The sequence below is a fragment of the Quercus suber genome, unplaced genomic scaffold, assembly GCF_002906115.3.
Source record: "Quercus suber isolate HL8 unplaced genomic scaffold, Cork oak 2.0 scaffold_833, whole genome shotgun sequence".
NCBI classification, from domain to species: Eukaryota; Viridiplantae; Streptophyta; class Magnoliopsida; order Fagales; family Fagaceae; genus Quercus; species Quercus suber.
The window spans coordinates 99,509-119,170 of record NW_027070263.1 but is presented as its reverse complement, the minus strand read 5'-3'; the positions used below and the strand labels follow the sequence as shown (position 1 = coordinate 119,170).

The 19,662-nt window shown below is 39.0% G+C and overlaps 1 protein-coding gene across 1 annotated transcript; it reads right to left on the bottom strand.

Moving 5' to 3' along the window:
• Positions 1–1,796: 1,796 nt before the first annotated feature.
• LOC112018930 (uncharacterized) lies at positions 1,797–2,171 on the bottom strand. The gene has a single exon (XM_024051465.1). It carries the CDS (start codon positions 2,169–2,171, stop codon positions 1,797–1,799), a length of 375 nt encoding a protein of 124 aa, XP_023907233.1.
• Positions 2,172–19,662: the final 17,491 nt, after the last annotated feature.

Here is a 19,662-nt window from a genome sequence, read left to right as displayed (position 1 = left end):
ACCCTATTCACAAGCCTTCAAGGGACGTGACTCGAAATAAATCCATTATGTGTAGTTCAAGCATCCCAGCCACTTCAATTGTCACAAAGTTTGAACCTGATGATTTGATTTCGAAGGCCGATCGACAGCGTGCAAAAATGCTAGGAGGGGAACTAATTGAGAAGGTCGTTAAAAGACTCAAAACCCCTTTTACTCTTATGACTTCATTTAGAAATGGTGTCGAGAAGATCCTTCAAGTTATCGCTAAAATAAAAGTTGTAGACGCAACGCCTTTAAGAGAGCATATTTCAAAATATATGGATGATGTAGACCGATATTCTTCCTTCCATCATGCTCTTTCACAAGGCATCGCACCTGAAGACAAGGAACGGAAGCTTACTGATGCTCGGCATCGTCTCACTCTTGCCCTCGACTCGGAAGCCATTAAGATCAATCAGAAAGTTGCAATCAAGGTGAACTTAGACAAAGCCTTAGCTAGAGAGATTGAATTAAAGAAGGAACTTGAGTCATTTTCAATGCAAAAGGCAGAGTTTACAGTGTCGAGCACCCTTTGTGATGCAGAACTGGCCCAGCAACAAGTGATTATTTCTCAAATCAAGGGGGAGGTTTCCAAGATTGAGGCTACTTTAACCTTAGAAGCTTTTGATGATGCAAAACTTAGAGAGCTACAAGGGTTACTAGAGACTAGCAAAGAGGAGTTGAGGCATTTAGATTGGATAGGTTAATTTTTTTTTATTTTTTTATTTTTTATTTATTGATGTAGTCATTACAATGTACAACACCTATCTCATTATTAATAAAGAAATTCATTTATTTCCGGATCAATATTTGCTCCATTTTTTTTTCTTTTTTTTTTTTAAAATTTTGCGACTATGCTTAGCAAAGGATGCTAGGCTGCCTACGTACCCAAAAGGGATGAAGTCATGACGTAGTTCAAAGGACTTACTATTATTAAACAAAAAAAAAAAAAAATTAAAGTACATATGCGACTGAACTTAGTAACGAATACCAAGTTGCCTACGTACCCAAAAGGGATCAAGTCATAATGTAGTTCAAGAGAGTATTTAAAAAAAAAAAAAAAAATTTTGTCCCTAACTTTTGCCTAGGTTTCCTCTTTCAAGGTTTTCAACCTAGTGGGATTTTTTTTTTTTTTGGGTGGGCAGTTGAAGCTCTTACCAAGGAGCAACTCCAATACTTCATGCATAGTATCGCTTCAGTAACTTTGCATTGATGGGACCTACCCTCAGGCTATCCCCGTCGACTATCTTGTAAGCACCATTAGTTTAGACCTCCTACATGACATAGGGGCCATCCTATTTTGATATGAACTTGTTCCCAGTCTTGTGAGAGATGTTGATGGGCCTTCGCATAGCAAGTACTAGGTCTCCTACTTGGAAAGATCGAGGTCGGACTCTCTTGTTGAACGCTCGCGAAAGCCGCGCTTGGTAACATTCAAGACGTTGTTGAGCTTCCAATCTCTTTTCATCAAATGCTTCCAACTCTTCAAGTCTTAATTGCACATTTTCTTCATTTGTGAGCCCTTCTTGGATAGCAATTCAAAGTGATGGAATTTGTCGCTCTAAAGGCAGGATTGCTTCGACACCATATACTAATGAATACGGAGTGGCTTGCGTGGGAGTCCTGTATGTTGTTCAGTATGCCCATAAAGCTTCTCCAATCCTTTCATGCCAATCCCTCTTCGAGCGCTCTACTACCTTTTTCAACAAATTGCAAAGCGTCTTATTGAAAGCCTCAGCAAGATCGTTGGCTGGGGCGTTATACATGGATGACTTGTATTACTTGAACTCGAACTTCTCGCATAGTTGGGTCACCAAACTATTGTAGAATGGCTTACCGTTATCCGTGATGATATAGCGAGGGACACCATACCGATAGATCAAGTGAGTCCGGATGAAGTTCGGCACATTTTCCATTTTTACTTCCCTGAGAGGTATGGCTTCCGCCCATTTAGAAAAATAGTCGGTCGCAACTAATATGTATAGGTAATCCCCTGACGACTTAGGCAATGGTCCTATAACATTGAGTCCCCATGCATCAAAAGGCCAAGACGCAACTGTAGGGTGCAAAGGCTCCGACGGTTGATAGATGTAGTTCGCATGAAGCTGGCATGCTTCATATGTCTTTGCATAGTTTATACAATCCTTGACCATGGTGGGCCAATAATATCCCATTCGTTTTATCTAGTGATACAACTTGGGGCCAGACTGATGAGCGCCACATACTCCTGAGTAAGCTTCTTCCATGGCTTGATCACCTTCTTCCTTGCCAAGACATCGTAAGAATAGATCGTCAAAAGATCTCCTGTATAATGTGCCCTTATAGTGTATAAAACGGGGCGCCCTTCGCCATACCTTAGTCTTGTGGCGGGGATCTTCGGGTAGCTTACCATGTTCCAAGTAATCAATTAGGGGTTGGCGCCAGTCCTCATCCTCTACTATAGATATTGATATGGCATTCGTCGCATTCACATCTTCTTCCATGTAAGAGAGCACCCAATGGTTGCAGACAAGGACATTTGCCTTTTCACCCTCCGACAGAGCCAATGTGGTGGCTAGGTTGGCTAGAGCATCTGCCATCCTATTCTTGTTTCTAGGAATATGCTCCAAGGAAACTCCGTCGAACTTCTCGATTAGTCATGTAGCCATTTGAAAGTAAGGAATCAAACCCTCATGTTTAACTTCATATTGTGTCAAAAGTTGATTGATTACTAACTTGGAATCGCCGTAGACTTCTAAGTATGAGATCTTTATATCAAAGGCCATTTGGAGGCCTGCAATAAGGGCTTGATACTCAGCAACGTTGTTTGAACATAGTTCACTAAGCACAAAGGCGAATGGTAACACTTTTTTTTGTGGCGACACGAAAACAACCCCAGCACCAAATTCCTCTTGCCGTACGGCTCCATCAAAGAACATCATCCAAGGTGGGAGGACTTCGGTGTACAATACATCTTCATTTGGAAAATCATCTGAGAGCTCCTAATCAGCAGGAATGGGATGATTAGCAAGGAAATTTGCTAGGGCTTGCCCATTGACGGCCTTTTGGGGTACATACACGATTTCAAACTCTTGAAAGGCCACAGCCCATTTTGCCAACTGTCCAGACATGATTGCCCTAGACAAGACGTATTTTACTGGATCTATCTTTGCAACCAAGTGTATTACGTGTGCTTGCATGTAGTGCCTTAATTTTTGAATGGAGAAGAAAAGCGCAAGACACATCTTCTCTATTGGAGAATACCTTAGTTCTACCCTAGTTAGCTTTCGACTAAGGTAATACAACGCTTTCTCTTTTTCCTCTTCATTTTTTTGAGCTAAGAGGGCCCCAAGTGATTGTTCTTGTGTAGCAATGTAGAGCACAAGAGGTTTTCTTGGCATGGGCACTCCCAAGACAGACGGGTTAAGCAGATACCTTTTAATGCTCTCAAATTCATTTTCCTGCAAGCCTCATCCCATTCAAAGGTGGCATCTTTCCTCATCAATCGACTGAACACCGTCCTGCTAGATTCGATATGAAACGTTGAATGTATGCAAGATGGCCTTATAAGCTTTGAAGCTCTCGTAGGTTCTTTGGTTCAGGCATCCTTTGGATAGCGTCTATTTTATAGTGATCCACTTCAATACCTTGATGTCGAACGATAAAGCCTAGAAACTTCCTAGACGTGACACCAAACGCGCATTTGAGTGGATTCATTTTGAGTTGATATTTCCTTAGCCGATTAAATACGATGCGCAAGTCCCGTAAATGATCCCCTCTTTTCTTTGTCTTAACAACTAAATCGTCAACATAACATTGCACTATTTTGTGAAGTATGTCATCAAAAATTCGTTGCATTGCCGTTGATATGTTGCGTCGGCATTCTTGAGCCCAAAAGGCATTATCTTATAACAGTAGATCCCCTTTAGAGTTCGAAAAGCAGTGAGCTCTTCATCCTCAGGTGCCATTCAAATTTGGTTGTATCCTGATGAGACATCCATGAATGATAATACTTCATGACCAATAGTCGCATTAACCATAAGTTCTGTATTTGGAAGTGGGAAGTCATCCTTTGGGCACGCTTTATTCAAGTCCCGAAAATCAACAAAAACTCAAATTTGTCCATTCTTCTTTTTGACAGGGACAATGTTTGCAATCCACTTTGGGAATTTTACTTCTTGGATGAATCCTGCTTGCTCGTGTTTGTTAACTTCTACCTCAATTTGTGGGAGGAGTTCCGATCGAAAGCGTCGTTGGGCCTGCTTAATTGGGCACGCTCCTTGCTTTATTGCTAACTGGTGAACTGCAATTGTTGGGTGTAAACCTGGCATCTCCTTGTATGTCCAAGCGAACACATCTTTGTACTCTATTAAAAGTGTTGGTTACATCTGGTTTTGTATCTCATACAAAATACATAGCGGAAGCAATAAACAAAGATCTATTTCATTCATGATTGATAACTTGCACTATATGAATTCTAGAATTTAAGAACAAAATAGCGTACCTTGGTGTGGAGAAATTCAAAACAAAAGATTATAAGTACTTGGGAACGCTTTTAATCTTCACTCCAATTCCACTTTACGCCCAAGAAGTGTGGTCTCTCAATCAATTTCCAAGGGAGAATAACTGAGTGGTTTCACTCGCACATACACACCACTTCACAATGGTGTCTCACTTTTTCTCTAATCTCTAATAAAAATTCTGTATGTCTCTCCCTTTATATATAACTGATTATCTAATTGGGCCGGCCTATTGGATCTTTCTAATTGGGCTTTAATGTGTGGCTTGGAGTGGGACCAAAAGGACCAATAAGACACTAGCTCCAATGGGCCTTGGGCTTTTCTGTCAACTCTTGACAAGTCCAAAGTTACCATTAATTATATTTAATACCACTATATAAATATAATTGCACTCTAGGCCTTATTAATAAATTATATCCCAAAACTTTATTATACATGCAACCCCTTCATAAAATATTCGTAGTAATTCAAAGTCATAAATATAGACTGTCACTTTGAAGATTACTACGTCTTAATCCTTGAGTACCCGGTTTAATCCTTTTAAGTTATTCATTATATATTTATGAAATCCAATTTCATAAATATATACTTTAGTAATTTCTTACCAAAGTGGTTAGGCCTAACTCTCTGAATAACTAAACCCATTAAACTTATCTCAAGGGAATATTTTAAATCTCTGTTAAGAGACTATGAATTCCATCTTGAGAATATATGTTCCATCAACACGAAATGTGGCTGCCCAACATACTGAGGTTTTGACCGTTACTTTAGATCTCACTCCTGATATATCAAAGCAACCTACACTTCATGATTAGGTCCATTATTCTCTCAGAATTAAGAGTTCATGCAAATATAAGTTGTGAGATTTATTATTCAATTGACAGTTGTTAGGAGAATAATAAATCTCACAGCGGTCCAGTTCAATATGTCTCAACTCTTTAAACATATTAACACATCAACTAGAAGTCTCCACTTCCATGATCAAGACAAATCATCTTAGTTGATATGTTATAATCTTCGCAGATGAAATGCCCAATTTCACCACCGACTATGAACTAAAATTCTGAGTTTACAAAGAACTTGTGACTTATATCTTCTGTGNAACATTTTTCCACAGGGTGACTTACAATTCGATGGTATATGCAGTATTTTGGGTCGTTAGTACGCCCCATTTCCTGTGGATGTTTACATTCTGGAAGCTTGATCACATTCTTCTCTAATAAGTCCTCGAGCATGCCTTGAACGTCGGCATCTGGAAATGGATACGTCTTTTCTTCCATCTCCTTCAAAGTCAATCGGTGCTTCTCCTGTTCTTGCATTGGACCAGCCCTTTTCTCCATTCTCTTATTCTCTTTACTAGAGATCTTCACAGGCTCCATAGCAACGGCCATAGATTCCTTAACCATGGATCTGGAAGACTTATCCCCTTTCCTCATATCTTTCTTTTCTTTACGCTGCTGGTCGATAGGTAAGCCCTTTTCTCCATGGCTAGATAGACTAAGCCCCATGTCATGGGCTCGGGTAGCAAGCTCCTCAAAGGTGTGAGGTTTGATTCCTTGGAGGATGTAAAGCAACCCCTAGTGCATACCTTGGACACACATCGCCACTCCTGAAGACTCGGAAAGGCGATCTTTGCAGTCAAGACTCAATGAGTGCCAACGATTGATGTAGTCTACCACTGGTTCATCTTTCCATTGCTTCGTGTTGGTTAATTCCAGCATGCTTACGGTATGTCGGGCACTGTAGAAATGGTTCAAGAATTCCCTTTCCATTTGCTCTCAGCTATCAATGGACTCAGGTTCAAGATTCTTGTACCAATCAAAAGCATTTCCTCAAAGAGTATGCACAAATTGCTTCTGAGCAAGTCCCCATCTGTACCAAAATTATTGCACGTCTTGATGAAATGAGCAATATGTTGCTTAGGATTCTCCTTCCCATCAAACTGTTGAAACTTAGGAGGTTGGTAACCCGCAGGCATCTGTAAAATGTCAATCCTCTTGGTGTATGGTTTTGAATACATCAGAGAGTTTTGTGGTGCCCCACCATATTGAGCTCGGATGGTGTTTGTTATCATGTCCTGTAACTGCTGGATCGATAGAGATGAAATTGAGGTAGAGCTCCCTTGTGGACCACTAGCCTTCTTTGGAGAAGATGTGTGAGCATCTTGGGATGTATGTTGATGCGTGTGAGAATGGCCTTTGCTCTCCCTTCGATTTGAACCTTAAGCTTGTTCATAAGCGTGGCGATTTGAAAGTCCTTCTCCTCCATAGTCTTGGTAAGCTTAGCTATAGCATGTCCCATTTCAGTAATCTTTTCGTCAATGGTGGCAGTCTCTATCATCATAGCCGCCATAGCTATCGTACGAGAAGAATTTTCTGAGAAGATAGATGAAGTGACTTCTCGAGGAGATCCTTGGGAAGAACCTGACTGTGAAGCATTACTCAACCCAGCATCTGATGCAGAATAGTGATATTCACTCCCAATCATTAAGTCCTCTGGAATGAATGATGAATCTCCCTTCCTAGAGGAACTGTGCTTGCTTGTCCTCAAAATGCTCAAGGAGATGACAGTCTTTGGCTGGGCTGAGGCACTTATGAGCTTCGTCATAGGAGCTTTTCCCTTGACTTCTTGTGATGTGAGGAGTCTCATTGCCTTAGCTTTGTTTCGAGTCATGGACCTGTGGAAGTACTGCTACTTGTTGATCCCCCAACGCTTTTGGTAGCATTCTTGGAAATCTGAGACTTCTTCGAGGTCATTGAACTAGATGGATTGGAAACTTGAAGATTTCTAGGATGGAGAAAGAGATGAGAGGCAGAGGTGTCCCACTGGGCGTGCTAGAAATTTGTACACACAATTGTCGTAAAAGATAAATCACACGATCACGAAATAGTGTAACAAATAATCAACTTGAATTTGATTTGTATAGATGTGAGTCCAATTCTCTGTATGACTCTTTACAATGAAAGAATACAATAAAACTCCTCTGATTCGATCTCCAAGTAACTTTACGACTTGAAGGGCTATGAACCTTGATCTTGAATCGTACTTTGATGTCTCTAAGTTGGACATGTGATTGGATGTACTTGAGTTTTGATTTGAAGTTGAGGGCTATTGGCTTGATCTCGAACTTAATTGAAGGAAAATCTCTACTTTGATTTGAAGGAGTAGAAATGAGCCATGATTTTGAGGGATCAAGGGTGCTCTTTTGAACTTAAAGATGACTCTCTATTTTGGTAGAGTTTCAGTAGGGTTTTCTCTCTAAGTGTTCTCCCCTTTTTCTCATATGAGAAGCCCCTATTTATAGGCAACTCAATCGTATTTAATTTGGAATTTTCTCTCAGCATTTATTGAGAGCTAATTATGGATTTAATTTAGTCTCCCATTTAATAAGAACTTTCCATATAGGTCTTTTCTTCTGTCATTGCCATATGGCTTTCTTATTTGATGTTGGCACATGGCTTGATTTCATTTGCTGATCGTCCACCTCATCAATTGGAGATTAATTTGATCATAAACATTTTATCATGAACAATCAGACGGCTGTGATTTGACCTAGGGAATTGTTGTCCAGGGAGATCTCTTCTAGGTTTTCCGTTGGTTCCACCATAACCCGTCCCTCCTTGATGTTTAACATCTATAGGTGATCATCCATCTCTAGCATAGCTATGTAGCATTCACGAGCCATTATTTGGCCTCTGCATACTTCTCCTACTCCATTCTTCGTTAGGAATTTCACCAGTAAGTGGTACGCAGAGGTGGTCGCTCTTCATGCGTTGAGTGTAGGTCGCCCGATGATGGCATTATAGTTAAAGGTGCAATTGACAACTAGGAAAGTGACTTCCTTAGTGAGCTACTGAGGATATGTCCCAATGGTCACTGGTAGGGTGATGGTTCCAACAGAAAAGACGCTCTTTGTTGATCCTCATTTGCAAGAGTGCAAGGTAGTAGAGGATGTCTGCCGAACTCCCATTATCTACTAGCAACTGTCAGGTATTAAAGTCCGCTATTGACAGGTTGATGACCAGGGCATCGTCATGAGGGTGGTGGAGTCGTCTGGCGTTTTATTCTATGAAGCTGATGGCTGGGTTATCGACCCTAGTTATTTTAGCTGGTCGACCATAAATCTGGACACTTTGCACCATTCGTAAATATGTATTTCTTGCCTTCTTGGAGGAGCCAGCCAATGTATTTCCTCTTACAATCACCTTATTTCTCCTAGTGGGGCCCTTGGTCTCTCTTTGACTCGTCGGTTAGGTTCGAGGTCCTATGGTGGGTTCTATTGGCCCCTGACGAATTGTTGTAACTTACCTTGCTTGATAAGGGCTTCAATCTGTTGCTTTAGGTCAGAACACTCGGAAGTGTCATGCCATTGGTCTTGATGAAAGTGGCAGTACTTGTTTCTAGGCCTTTTGTTCGGGTCGCCTTTCAGCTTGTCTAGCCAAGTTAGCTTTGCATCGTCCTTTATTTGTATGAGGACTTGGTCAAGTGGGGTGTTTAGTGGCATGAAGTTAACCGTCCTACTGAGCGGAGTTTTTGATCTCCTATCATTTTTTAGTCACTTGTCTGAGCTGACTTCCTTCTTCTATCCTGACAATGATCTCTTGCCTTTCCTTCTTCTTTGGCCTACCCCCTTGGGCATTCATGGCATCCTCTGCGTTCATGTACTTAGTAGTTTTTTACAACATGTCGGCAATCTTCTTTGGGTCGTTCTTGTAGATGGAGAAAAGGAATTCTCCTGATTGGAGCCTGTTGGTGAATGTGGTGACTAAGACTTTGTCGTTGGCCTTGTCAATTAGAAAGACCTTCTTGTTGAAACGAGTCACGTACAACCTCAAGCTTTCATCGTCCCATTGCTTGATGTTCAACAAGCTTGCTGAGGACTTCTTGTACCTTTGATCTTAGATAAAATGGGTGACAAAGTGTCCGGTCAATTCCTTGAAGGTAGAGATAGTGTTGGGGGTTAGCTTGCTAAACCACACCCTTGCTAGTCCCTTAAGCGTAATGGGGAAGGCCCTACACATGATCTCATCCGAAACTCCTTGTAGATGCATAAGAGTTTTGAATGACTCCAGGTGATAGAGAAGGCCCTTCGAGCCATCATATGCTTCCACCTGTGGCATTTGGAATTTTGCTAGAAGGGGGAAAGAAGTTACCTACACTATGAAGGGTGAGTTAGTCTGTTGGACTAGCTCATCTAGGTTGGTGGATACCTGTCCCTCCAGGTCGTTCATCATCATGTCCATATTCTCCTTCATCATCTGTATGTGCAGCGCCATGCACATTGTGTTGCTCTCCAGTTCTGACGGATGGTCAGTGTTGTTCGGCCTATCTTGTCTACTGGGGATATTGTTGTCTTCATGATTTTCCCTCTCCCGCCGATCTCTGGTCGGGAGATGATTGTCGTTCTGTTCTTCATTGTCTTGCTTATCGTGCTGATCCTCGAGACATCATTCGTTCCTATGGTTTAGCTACTACTCTAGCGCTTGGTTGCGTTGGGTGGGCCACTCAACTGCTGCCACCAGGGTTTACACCTGTCTCTCCAATGTGTTAGAGGAGTTTCCCATCTCCTGGTTGATGGTAGCCATTGATTGCGTCTGGTCCATGCAACTCTTTGTCTTCGGTGATATAGCAATCACTCGATCCCCATAGATAGCAAACTGATGATTCACAAAATCGTCAGTGAGCTGATTGTCCTTGATATCTCTCATGGGTACTTGAAGAACAAGAAACCAAGAACCTAATAGAGAGCATTAGTGGTGTGCTGACCAAAGACCCTCCGAAGGTTAAATCAGTGAGTGAGAAATTTTTAATAACTCTATAGTGAAAGAATCAGGGATTTTCTGCGTGCCTGGGAGAAGAGGAGATTTATGCTTATATAGTGGTGAGCAGTGAATCAAGATCCCTTGGATGTAGGGGTCTTTCATTGTAAGGAAGATCTGGAATTAGGGTTTCTGAAATTTTAGAGTGTCTTTCCATACGAGGATGATATGGGCATGTAGTTGGGTCTTTGGACATAATGTGCAAGATATTTCCATATGGGAGATTGTGCGTGGATGCTACGTAAAGAATGGTGGGGCCTATTACCTCTGTTCGTTGGCATAGTCATCCGTTCGTCAGTTATGCAGATGAGGAGACAATGACTCATCCATTCATCAAGCCTTCTCCCGTCCATTACCGTGACGAATCTAAGGGACACCGCATGGCGAAGGACGCATGGTTAGGGTACGGCATGGATGGGACCATCGACTCCTGAGATTACTTGGCTAGACGGATAGAGAAAGGGTCTTAGGTTTGTTAGGATTGCCTAGGACGGATGAGTAATGAAATTTCCTTTGACAAAAATATCCTTATCAACACTTATTTTCCCACCTCAGGTTGTCTTGTAGGGTAGAAGGCCTTTGAGTTGTAGATGAATTTATGCATCATCAACTAGTATTTTAGTTCTAAATAGGGATATGCTAATTATTAAGGGTGGTGGAAAACGTATCTTATAAGATGGTCTCATAAGGCCTCTCTTTCTCAACATATATGATTTATAAGTGTAGAACTCATATATATATATATATATAGGGGTAATTTCACTTTACCTACCAGTGATTTGCCTCAAATTTAACTTACCCGCATGTGGTTTCATTTTTCACACTTTACTCACCTGTGGTTCAATCTGTTACTGCTCCGTAACCTAACTCCCTATTTGCCGTTACTTTAACACGTTTTCTTTCAAAACCAAAACATAAAACAAATCAAACATTCCTCTCCCCCAAAACACACACTCTTCTCTCTCTCTCTCTCTCTCTCTCTCTCTCTCTCTCTCTCTCTCTCTCTCTTTCTCTCTCACGCTTGCTTACCCACCTGAGTTCTTAGACCCGTTTATGCTTGGGATCCTCGGGGTGATTTTGAGCAATGAAATAGTGGAGTTATTGATCTATTGATTTATGGTTTTGATTGTTACCAACCTGTGATTTTTTGTTAATAAATTGGATCTTGATCCGTTCATGTTTCTCTTTATTGGGTGAGAACCTGACTTTCTGAACTTGAATTTTTATTTTTTCTTTTTCTTTCATCTGCTCTTTTTCTCTTATTCTAGTTAAATATCTACATAAAGTGTTTTGGTTGAAGTTGGGTTTAAAAATATGCATAAATTGTTTCTAGGTAGATTTATTTATTTATTTTTGAAATTGGGTTTCTGAAATTCATTTGAAGTATTATGGATTTGATAGATCTATATGCAAAGTTTTTATGCTATCTATAAGCTTTTGGATTGAAGTATCATGGTTTTTTGTTTCATATGCTATTTGTAGGCTTAGGGGCTTGTTTTATCTATAATTTGACATGCATATCTAAAAGCTGATATGCATAAGCAGATAAAAAGAAAGCATGATTAGTTATACACTTTATGCAGATTTTTGAATGGCTTAGGGGTTTGTTTTAGAGGATTGAGTCACATCTTTTAAGACTGATTTTCAGCCCATTGTTAAGGAACATAGTAGATTACTTCAGCAGATAAAAAGAAAGCATGATTAGTTATACACTCTATGCAGATTTTTGAATGGAGTAGAAACCCACATGCTAATCTTAAATCTTCTGTACTTGAAAATTTATGATTTTTTCTCTCCTTATTTGTGACTGGTATTCTTATTAACATTTTTACAATTTTTTCGTTGTTAGATTTTCTTAAGCTCTCTGATGGCTTTGGCAAGAACAAATATCTTACTCTTGTTTTTACTTTTTGAATAGTGGCATATAATTTCAGTTGACATTAAAAAAATTATTTAATTGTAGGTAGAGTAAGATTTGGCATTATAGTGTTACCTTGTGGTGCTGGAAAGTCTCTAGTTGGTGTCTCTGTAGCTTGTCGAATAGAAAAAAGCTGCCTTTGCTTAGCAACAAATGTTGTTTTTGTGGATCAGTGGGCTTTTCAGTTCAGGCTGTGGTCAACCATTTGAGAAGATCAAATTATTAGTTGTGATTATTTGTAAATTGTGAAATTAGGGAGAAAGTTATAAGGGTTAGAGAGAGTGAGAAATTGTACAAGCTGGCACTAATTGTGTCATGATTATTTTTCATTTTTGCCTCAATGTTGATGTTATGTTTTGCCTCAAGGAATGTTGTGAACCTTTGCATAAAAGATTAATACAAAGAATGCTAGAAAAGTTGCCAAGTTTTGAATTCGTGGATTCTTCTTGCAAATTTATGCTCCAAACTTATGTTTGAAAACCAATTTTCCTTGATGTTGTTAGTGGCTCTTGAAAACAATTCAAAGATGAAATCATTGCATTATTTACCAAACCATGAACATATGTCATTTATAGGTCCTCAATTCAACATGGAACTGTTGGTCAAAACTATCATATTTTACTGAAGTTTATATTTAGCTTTTGTTAGTTACTTTGCTTGTATTTATGAAACAAAATAAGCATAAGAACCCAGTAGAAAAGCTTAATGCAGAGAAATCATTCATGACAGAATACGCTAAATCAAATATCAGAGAAATGAGGGGAAGAAGGAATGAAATTCAGCAAAATACTTTAAACTTTCCTCTTTCTTACAATCGTAAAAGTTTGATTAAATGCAACAAGTCACTCCTTAACAAGGTAGGAACAATATTACCAAGCCTTGTAAATCTACAAGGTAATATTACTAAATTGGAAGAATAGTAAATCTACAAATTTCAATTTTTGAAACAATAGGTAAGAATACAAAATCTGTTGGGCCAAGCACCAAATGAAAAAATGAGCATGAAACAATGAGCATGTTGGGTCAATCATACAAAATCTAACTACTAATCTACCAAACATCAGACTACAAAATTTAATAAGAATACAAAATTTGTTAGGTCAAGCATACAAAATCTAATAAGAATACAAAATCTGTTGGGTTAAGCACCAAATTTTTGGAGTAGCTCACTCAGTACTGGTTTACATACTTTCTCCTGCTGCTTTGACATCAAAACTTAGTAATACAAAATCTGCCAATATACATTAATTAAACAACAACAAGTATTTGTCCAAATGAAAACCTGTTATTTTCCCTAATTAACACAAGTATCAAAGAATGAAAGTTTCTTGAAAAAACTAGTGAAAAGGTAGTCATCTTTTGGGTCAAGCATATTTTCTCTTGCTGCTTTGACAGCAAAACTCAGTCATACAAAATCTGCCAATACACATTAATTAAACAACAATATCCACCAAAAGCAAAGACAAGCACAAGTCATTTTGTCTTTAAGCCACATGCATATAGGTTTACAACCAAAACCTATCTATTGGTCCACCACACATCAGATATACGCATCTTCTAACCAAAACAGCCAATATTGTTTTTGGCACTTGACTAGTTACATTAAGTGTAGGAACTAGGACAAATATATATATATATATATATTTGATGTCCAGCTTCATTTACTGCTTTTGGTGCTCTTGCTGGCCTTCTTGCCCTTTCCACCAAGTAATTGAAACTTTGGTGGCCTTGATACACCAACCTTTCTGCCTTTGAACCCCATAGTAGCACCACCACCATTTCTTTGACTAGGAACACCAGTAGTGCTCCCAGAAGCACTTGTTGGCTACATAATGAAATGCAATAGTTAGCATGATGCTTCAACAATATCAAGTAAGAGAAAAAAAGAAAAAAAAGAAAAAGAAATTAGAGTTTGATAAGATGCAATAAGTATTGCATCTTATCAAACTCTACTCTCTTGAGAAAATCATAAATTTTAACAACGAAAAAATTGTAAAAATGTTAATAAGAATACCAATCACAAATAAGGGGAGAAAAAATAATAAATTTTCAAGTACAGAAGATTTAACATTAGCATGTGGGGTTTCTACACCATTCATGCTTTCTTTTTATCTGTTGAAGTAATCTACTATGTTCCTTAACAATGGGCTGAAAATCAATCTTAAAAGATGTGACTCAATCCCCTAAAACAAACCCTAAGCCATTCAAAAATCTGCATAAAATGTATAACTATTCATGCTTTCTTTTTATTTGCTCATGCATATCAGCTTTCAGATATGCATGTCAAATTATAGATAAAACAAACCCCTAAGCCTACAAATAGCATATGAAACAAAAGACCATGATACTTCAATCCAAAAGCTTACAGATAGCATAAAAACTTTGCATATAGATTTATCAAATCCATAATACTTCAAACAAAACACCCCTTTGTAGAAACCCAATTTCAAGAAAAAATAAATAAATTAAATCTACCTAGAAAAACTTTATGCAAATTTTTAAATCTACCTAGAATAAGAGGAAAAGAATAGATGAAAGTAAAAGAAAAACAAAATTTCAAGCTCAAAAAGTCAGGAACTCACCCAATAGGGAGAAACATGATCAGATCAATACCCAATTTGTTAACTCAACAATCACGGGTTGTAATGCTCAAAACCTAAAATCCGTGGGTCTCGTTCTTCCTTGGTTTCCTTGCACGATCTAAACCTAGATGATTTTCGGTCTAATAGATCAAGTGGGTAGCATTGTGACATCTAAGCTTTCAGGTGGGTGAGCAAACGTGGATGAGAGTGTGTTTTGGGGGAGAGGAGTGTTTGATCTGTTTTGTGTTTTGATTTTGAAAGAAAACATGTTAGAGTAATGGCAGATAGGGAGGTGAGTTATGGAGTAGTAACAAATTGAACCACGGGTGGGTAAAGTGTCAAAAATAAAACCATAGATAGGTGAGTTAAATTTGAGGCAAACCACAGGTGGGTAAAGTGTAATTACCCCTATATATATATATATATATATGATGCAAAAAATCACCAAGTTGAGGACCTCGTCTTATCGGATGGACGATCCTACAGTTTGTTGTGTCTATGGTCCAAGCTTGCAAGAAAACTTGAGAAAGAAGTGTAATACACCAGTGTGGTGCGAAAAACATTTCGATGCTTAAGTCAGAAAAGAAGAAAAATGGTTCAAAGAAAAAAATGACCTAGAGTGGTTTTTGGGTGAGTATTTGTGTGTACCTTTAGATTATGTTGTCCCCTTCTTTTATAGTTGTTTTCCCATCTTTATGGATAATGAATTCTGGCATTTATGGGCAACAGCTAGTGTGTCATGAATGGGAGGTCTGAAGTACACAGCTCACTCGTTATCGTTGCTCCATTAGTTACTTTTTGTCATCAATGCATGCAATAGATGCGTAATTTTTGTTTGGATCGTCATAGACACGGAATGACGATCCCATATTATTTTGACTCATCAGCTGCCCCCCTGTTTGTGTTCTTCATCTTTGAGACGAGGCAAGAACATATTCGTCCATTGCTTCATGTTCCATATTTATTGCAAATCAACGTCTTATTTACTGTATGCCATGTGTACAATCAGGATATCTCTTGCGTGTTAGCAAATCTATGCCTTCCCGCACACATTCTTCCGTTTATTTCGCCTTTTTCCCTCATTTTCTCTTTTTTCCATTTTTTTTACTACGTTTCAACTGCTCTTGGAGCCTCCTTTCTAATTGAGCCTCCCTTGTTTCCTCCTCATCTTTTGGTAAGTCTTTCACGTTCCTCTCTCTATATTCATTTTTTAATGGTAGACTATTCTGTGGATTGCACTTCAATCTTTTTTCTCTTTGCTCGTTTGTGTGGCTTGCTTAAGGTTGTAGGTAAGCAAGGCCCCAAGGTCAGGCTTTTTGTGGGTAGGGATTGTTCTTTTAGGTTTACCTTGTGTTTCCTCCTTCTTTTGGTTCATAGTTCCGTAGATTGCCTAACCTTTGATGATGTCTGGGGAAGGTGAGGTTAGGTCTAGTGGACTTGAAACAAGTTTGTCCTCGTTTGAGAACTGTAGGGCTCTTGAGGTCACTTATCCCTCAACTTTCTATAAGGCTTGGGATGTTCGCTATGTTTTGAGGGGGAAAGATGAGGTAGGATTAAGAGTAGGTTTCAATTCCCTTCGTCAGTCAGGGTTAGGATTCCTAGTGGCGATGATAGGGCTTATCGTTCTTATGCTGACGAGGTGTGCTTCTATGAGGCTAACTTTGTCAGTGGTCTTCATTTTCCCATCCATCGCTTTCTTAGGGAGCTATTTAGCCATTTGTAGCTTGCTCCTGCCCAACTAGTCCCCAACTCGTGGAGGATAGTTACCTACTGCATGGTGGTGTGGATGTCAGCTAATGACAGAGACACCATTAGGATGGATGAAATTTTAAACCTGTATTGCTTAAGACGTTTTAGGGATCTCAGTTACTAGGAGTTCAAACCCTAGGATAAGAGTTCAAGGCTAATTCTTGAATCCATGTCTTTTCTCCGAAATTAGAAGACGAACTTTTTTTTTCATCTCTAGTGAAGGTTGGGAGACTACTCTTAGTGAGGATTCGAGTGAAGCTCCCAAGCTGCTTCATAGTTGGGAGACCCTTGTGTTTGGTGCATCCTTTAGTCGTTCTCATGCTTGTGTGTTTCTATGCTCGTGTTGTTACTTGAATCCACTGTGTCTTTTTGTAGGTAAAGTTTGTCCTAAGTTGAAGAGGCCATATCACACTCGTCTAGAGAAGGTTAGGGAGTATTTGGAGACTGTTAAGAATTTTGACAAGCTCATCTCCCCCCAATCGTTATCTTTTCATTTCCTTGGTCTGGAACCCTCCAACAAGGTTTGAAAGGATATCGAGACCGTTTGGAAAAGTGAGTGCGCCAATTTTCTTTTTCTTCTTCTTCTTCTTCTTTTTAAAATTTAAATTTAAATTTTATTTTTTTTACTCATCTCTTTCATTTTTTTCAAGTAGGAATGACGATAAAATTTAGCAAAGCAAAACTCGTTGAGGTTTAGGAGAAGAAAGAGGCCAAGACTGGCCTGTTTGGTGGCCTTCTATCAAGGAAACACCAGAAAGAGGGCGAACCACCCAAGGACAATGTTATGGTGACTTCCCCTGTGGCTAAGTTTCAAGACCACTGCCCCGCCTTACTTACTTCTTCCATGGAGCTAATCATCTCACCTAGAAGGGGCTTTAAGACCAAAGCCATGAGTAAGGTCTCGATTGCTTATGACGTGATCTCCTTGGAGGATCTGGAGCCTTTGATGGGAAAGCCTTCTTCTGAGTTGATGTCATCACATGTTCATAAGCTCATGCATGTATGTGTTCTTCTTACGCGCATGGTTTTTTTTTTTTTTGATCCATCACCTGTTTTTGTTGTTGTAGATGTGTGGAGCGTCCTTGTACATCTTTGGAAATTACTTGGACTATGATAAGAAGTTAAATGAGGCTCAATCTAGGATTGCTTCTCTTTTTGCCAAGAACGAGTCACTGACGATCCAGATCTCTGCTCTTACTGACGAGGTTAAGAAGGGTAAGGATCGTCTAAGACTTTGGAGGAGAACATCGACACTGAGAAGGCATCTTCAAAATTGAAGGATAGACAAATTGACGAGGCCCTCATGAACATAAGGCAGGTTTTGAAGCGGTGGAGAAGTTTAAAGCTTCTGATGAGTTTTTGGATAAGCTCTATGACTTCTATGTGGATGGTCGAGCTCTTTCGTAAGTATCTGGCAAAGCATCATCCTGAGATGGACTTATGGAGAAGGAAGTTTTGGAGGATCGTCCTTTTGAGGCTGCTACGGAAGAACTTCTAGAGGATCATCCTTCTAGAGTGGCGATGGAGGGCGAGGTTATACCAAATGTAGTTGAGAGCATCCCTACAGATCCTTCCCTTCCTAGTCTTCCTTGAGGATTTTCCTTATTTTTGTAAGGCAAAGACATTATATCGCCCTTCTCTTGGCACTCGTTGTTTTGAGCACATCTGCTTGCCTTTTTTTATTCTTTTAAACAACCTCTTGAGCTCGTCTATTTTGAGCGCATAATTTATAAATTTATGAATTTGTTTGCCAATTGTTTTTCGACGATCCTGTCGAATGTTATTGAAGCCATTTCCAAGTCGCATGAAGAGGTCATATATTTTCATCTTCTCTTTTAGGTCATGTATGAGTGATGTTGTTGTTATGTTCTAACAACATTCTTTTGAGTCCTTTATGAATGACGTTTTAACAATATTGTTTGTAGGTCATGTATGAATGACACTTTTTGTTATGTATTGATAAAATTATTTTTGGCCACAGATGAATGATGATCTTGTTATGTATTAATAACATTATTTTAAGTCATGTATGAATGACGATCTTGTTATGTATTAATAACTTTACTTTAAGTTAAGTATGAATGAAGATTTTGTTACGTATTAATAACATTATTTTAAGCCATGTATGAATGGGGCGGTTTCGTTATGCATTAATAACTTTATTTTAAGTCACGCATGAATGACAATCTTGATATGTATTAATAACTTTTCTTGAGTCATGTATGAATGACAACTTAGTTATGTATCAATAACTTTTATTAAGTCATGTATGAATGACGGTTTCGCTATGTATTAATAACTTTATTTTAAGTCATGTATGAATGACGATCTTGTTATGTATTAATAACTTTTCTTAAGTCATGTATGAATGACGACTTAGTTATGTATCAATAACTTTTCTTATACATGAATGGTGTTTTGTTAATACGTATTAATACTTTTTCTTAAGTCATGTATCAATGACGATTTGGCCAATAGTTCATAATGGGAGAATCAAGTACGCATAATTCCTGGGGATTGTTCTTATTAGTAGTGTCTTTTTAAGTATTCTATGTTCCATGGACAAGGTAGTTCTTGGCCGTCTAAGGTCTTCAAGTAGTATGATCCTTCTTTGGAGTAGTGAATGACTTGGTAGGGTCCTCCTATGCTGGGCCTAGCTTCCCTTGGGACAAGTCCTTTGTTGCCTGTGAGACTTTCTTAAGGACAAGATCACCTACGTTGAATCTTCTTACCTTCACCTTTTTGTTGTAGTATCTGGCCATTGCTCCCTTGTATTTTTCCATCTACTTTGAAGCTTCGTCTCTCACCCTATTGATCAGATTCAAATTATTGTTGAGTTCCTGGTGGTTCCTCTGCTCTTCGTACGCTTTGACCCGGATGTTCGTCAGTCCTACTTCCACTGGTACGATGGCTTTAGTTCCAAATGTTAGTCTGAATGATGTTTCTCTCGTTGGTACTCTTATGGTAGTCATGTACACCCATAGAACGTTAGGCAACTCTTTCGGCCATGCACCCTTTGCCCCCTCAAACCAAGTTTTGATAATTTTGAGTAAGCTTCTGTTCGTTACTTCTGTTTG

Coding starts and splice junctions, on each gene's coding strand:
- LOC112018930 (XM_024051465.1), bottom strand. CDS start 2,171: ATGGTCAAGGATTGTATAAACTATGCAAAGACATATGAAGCATGCCAG.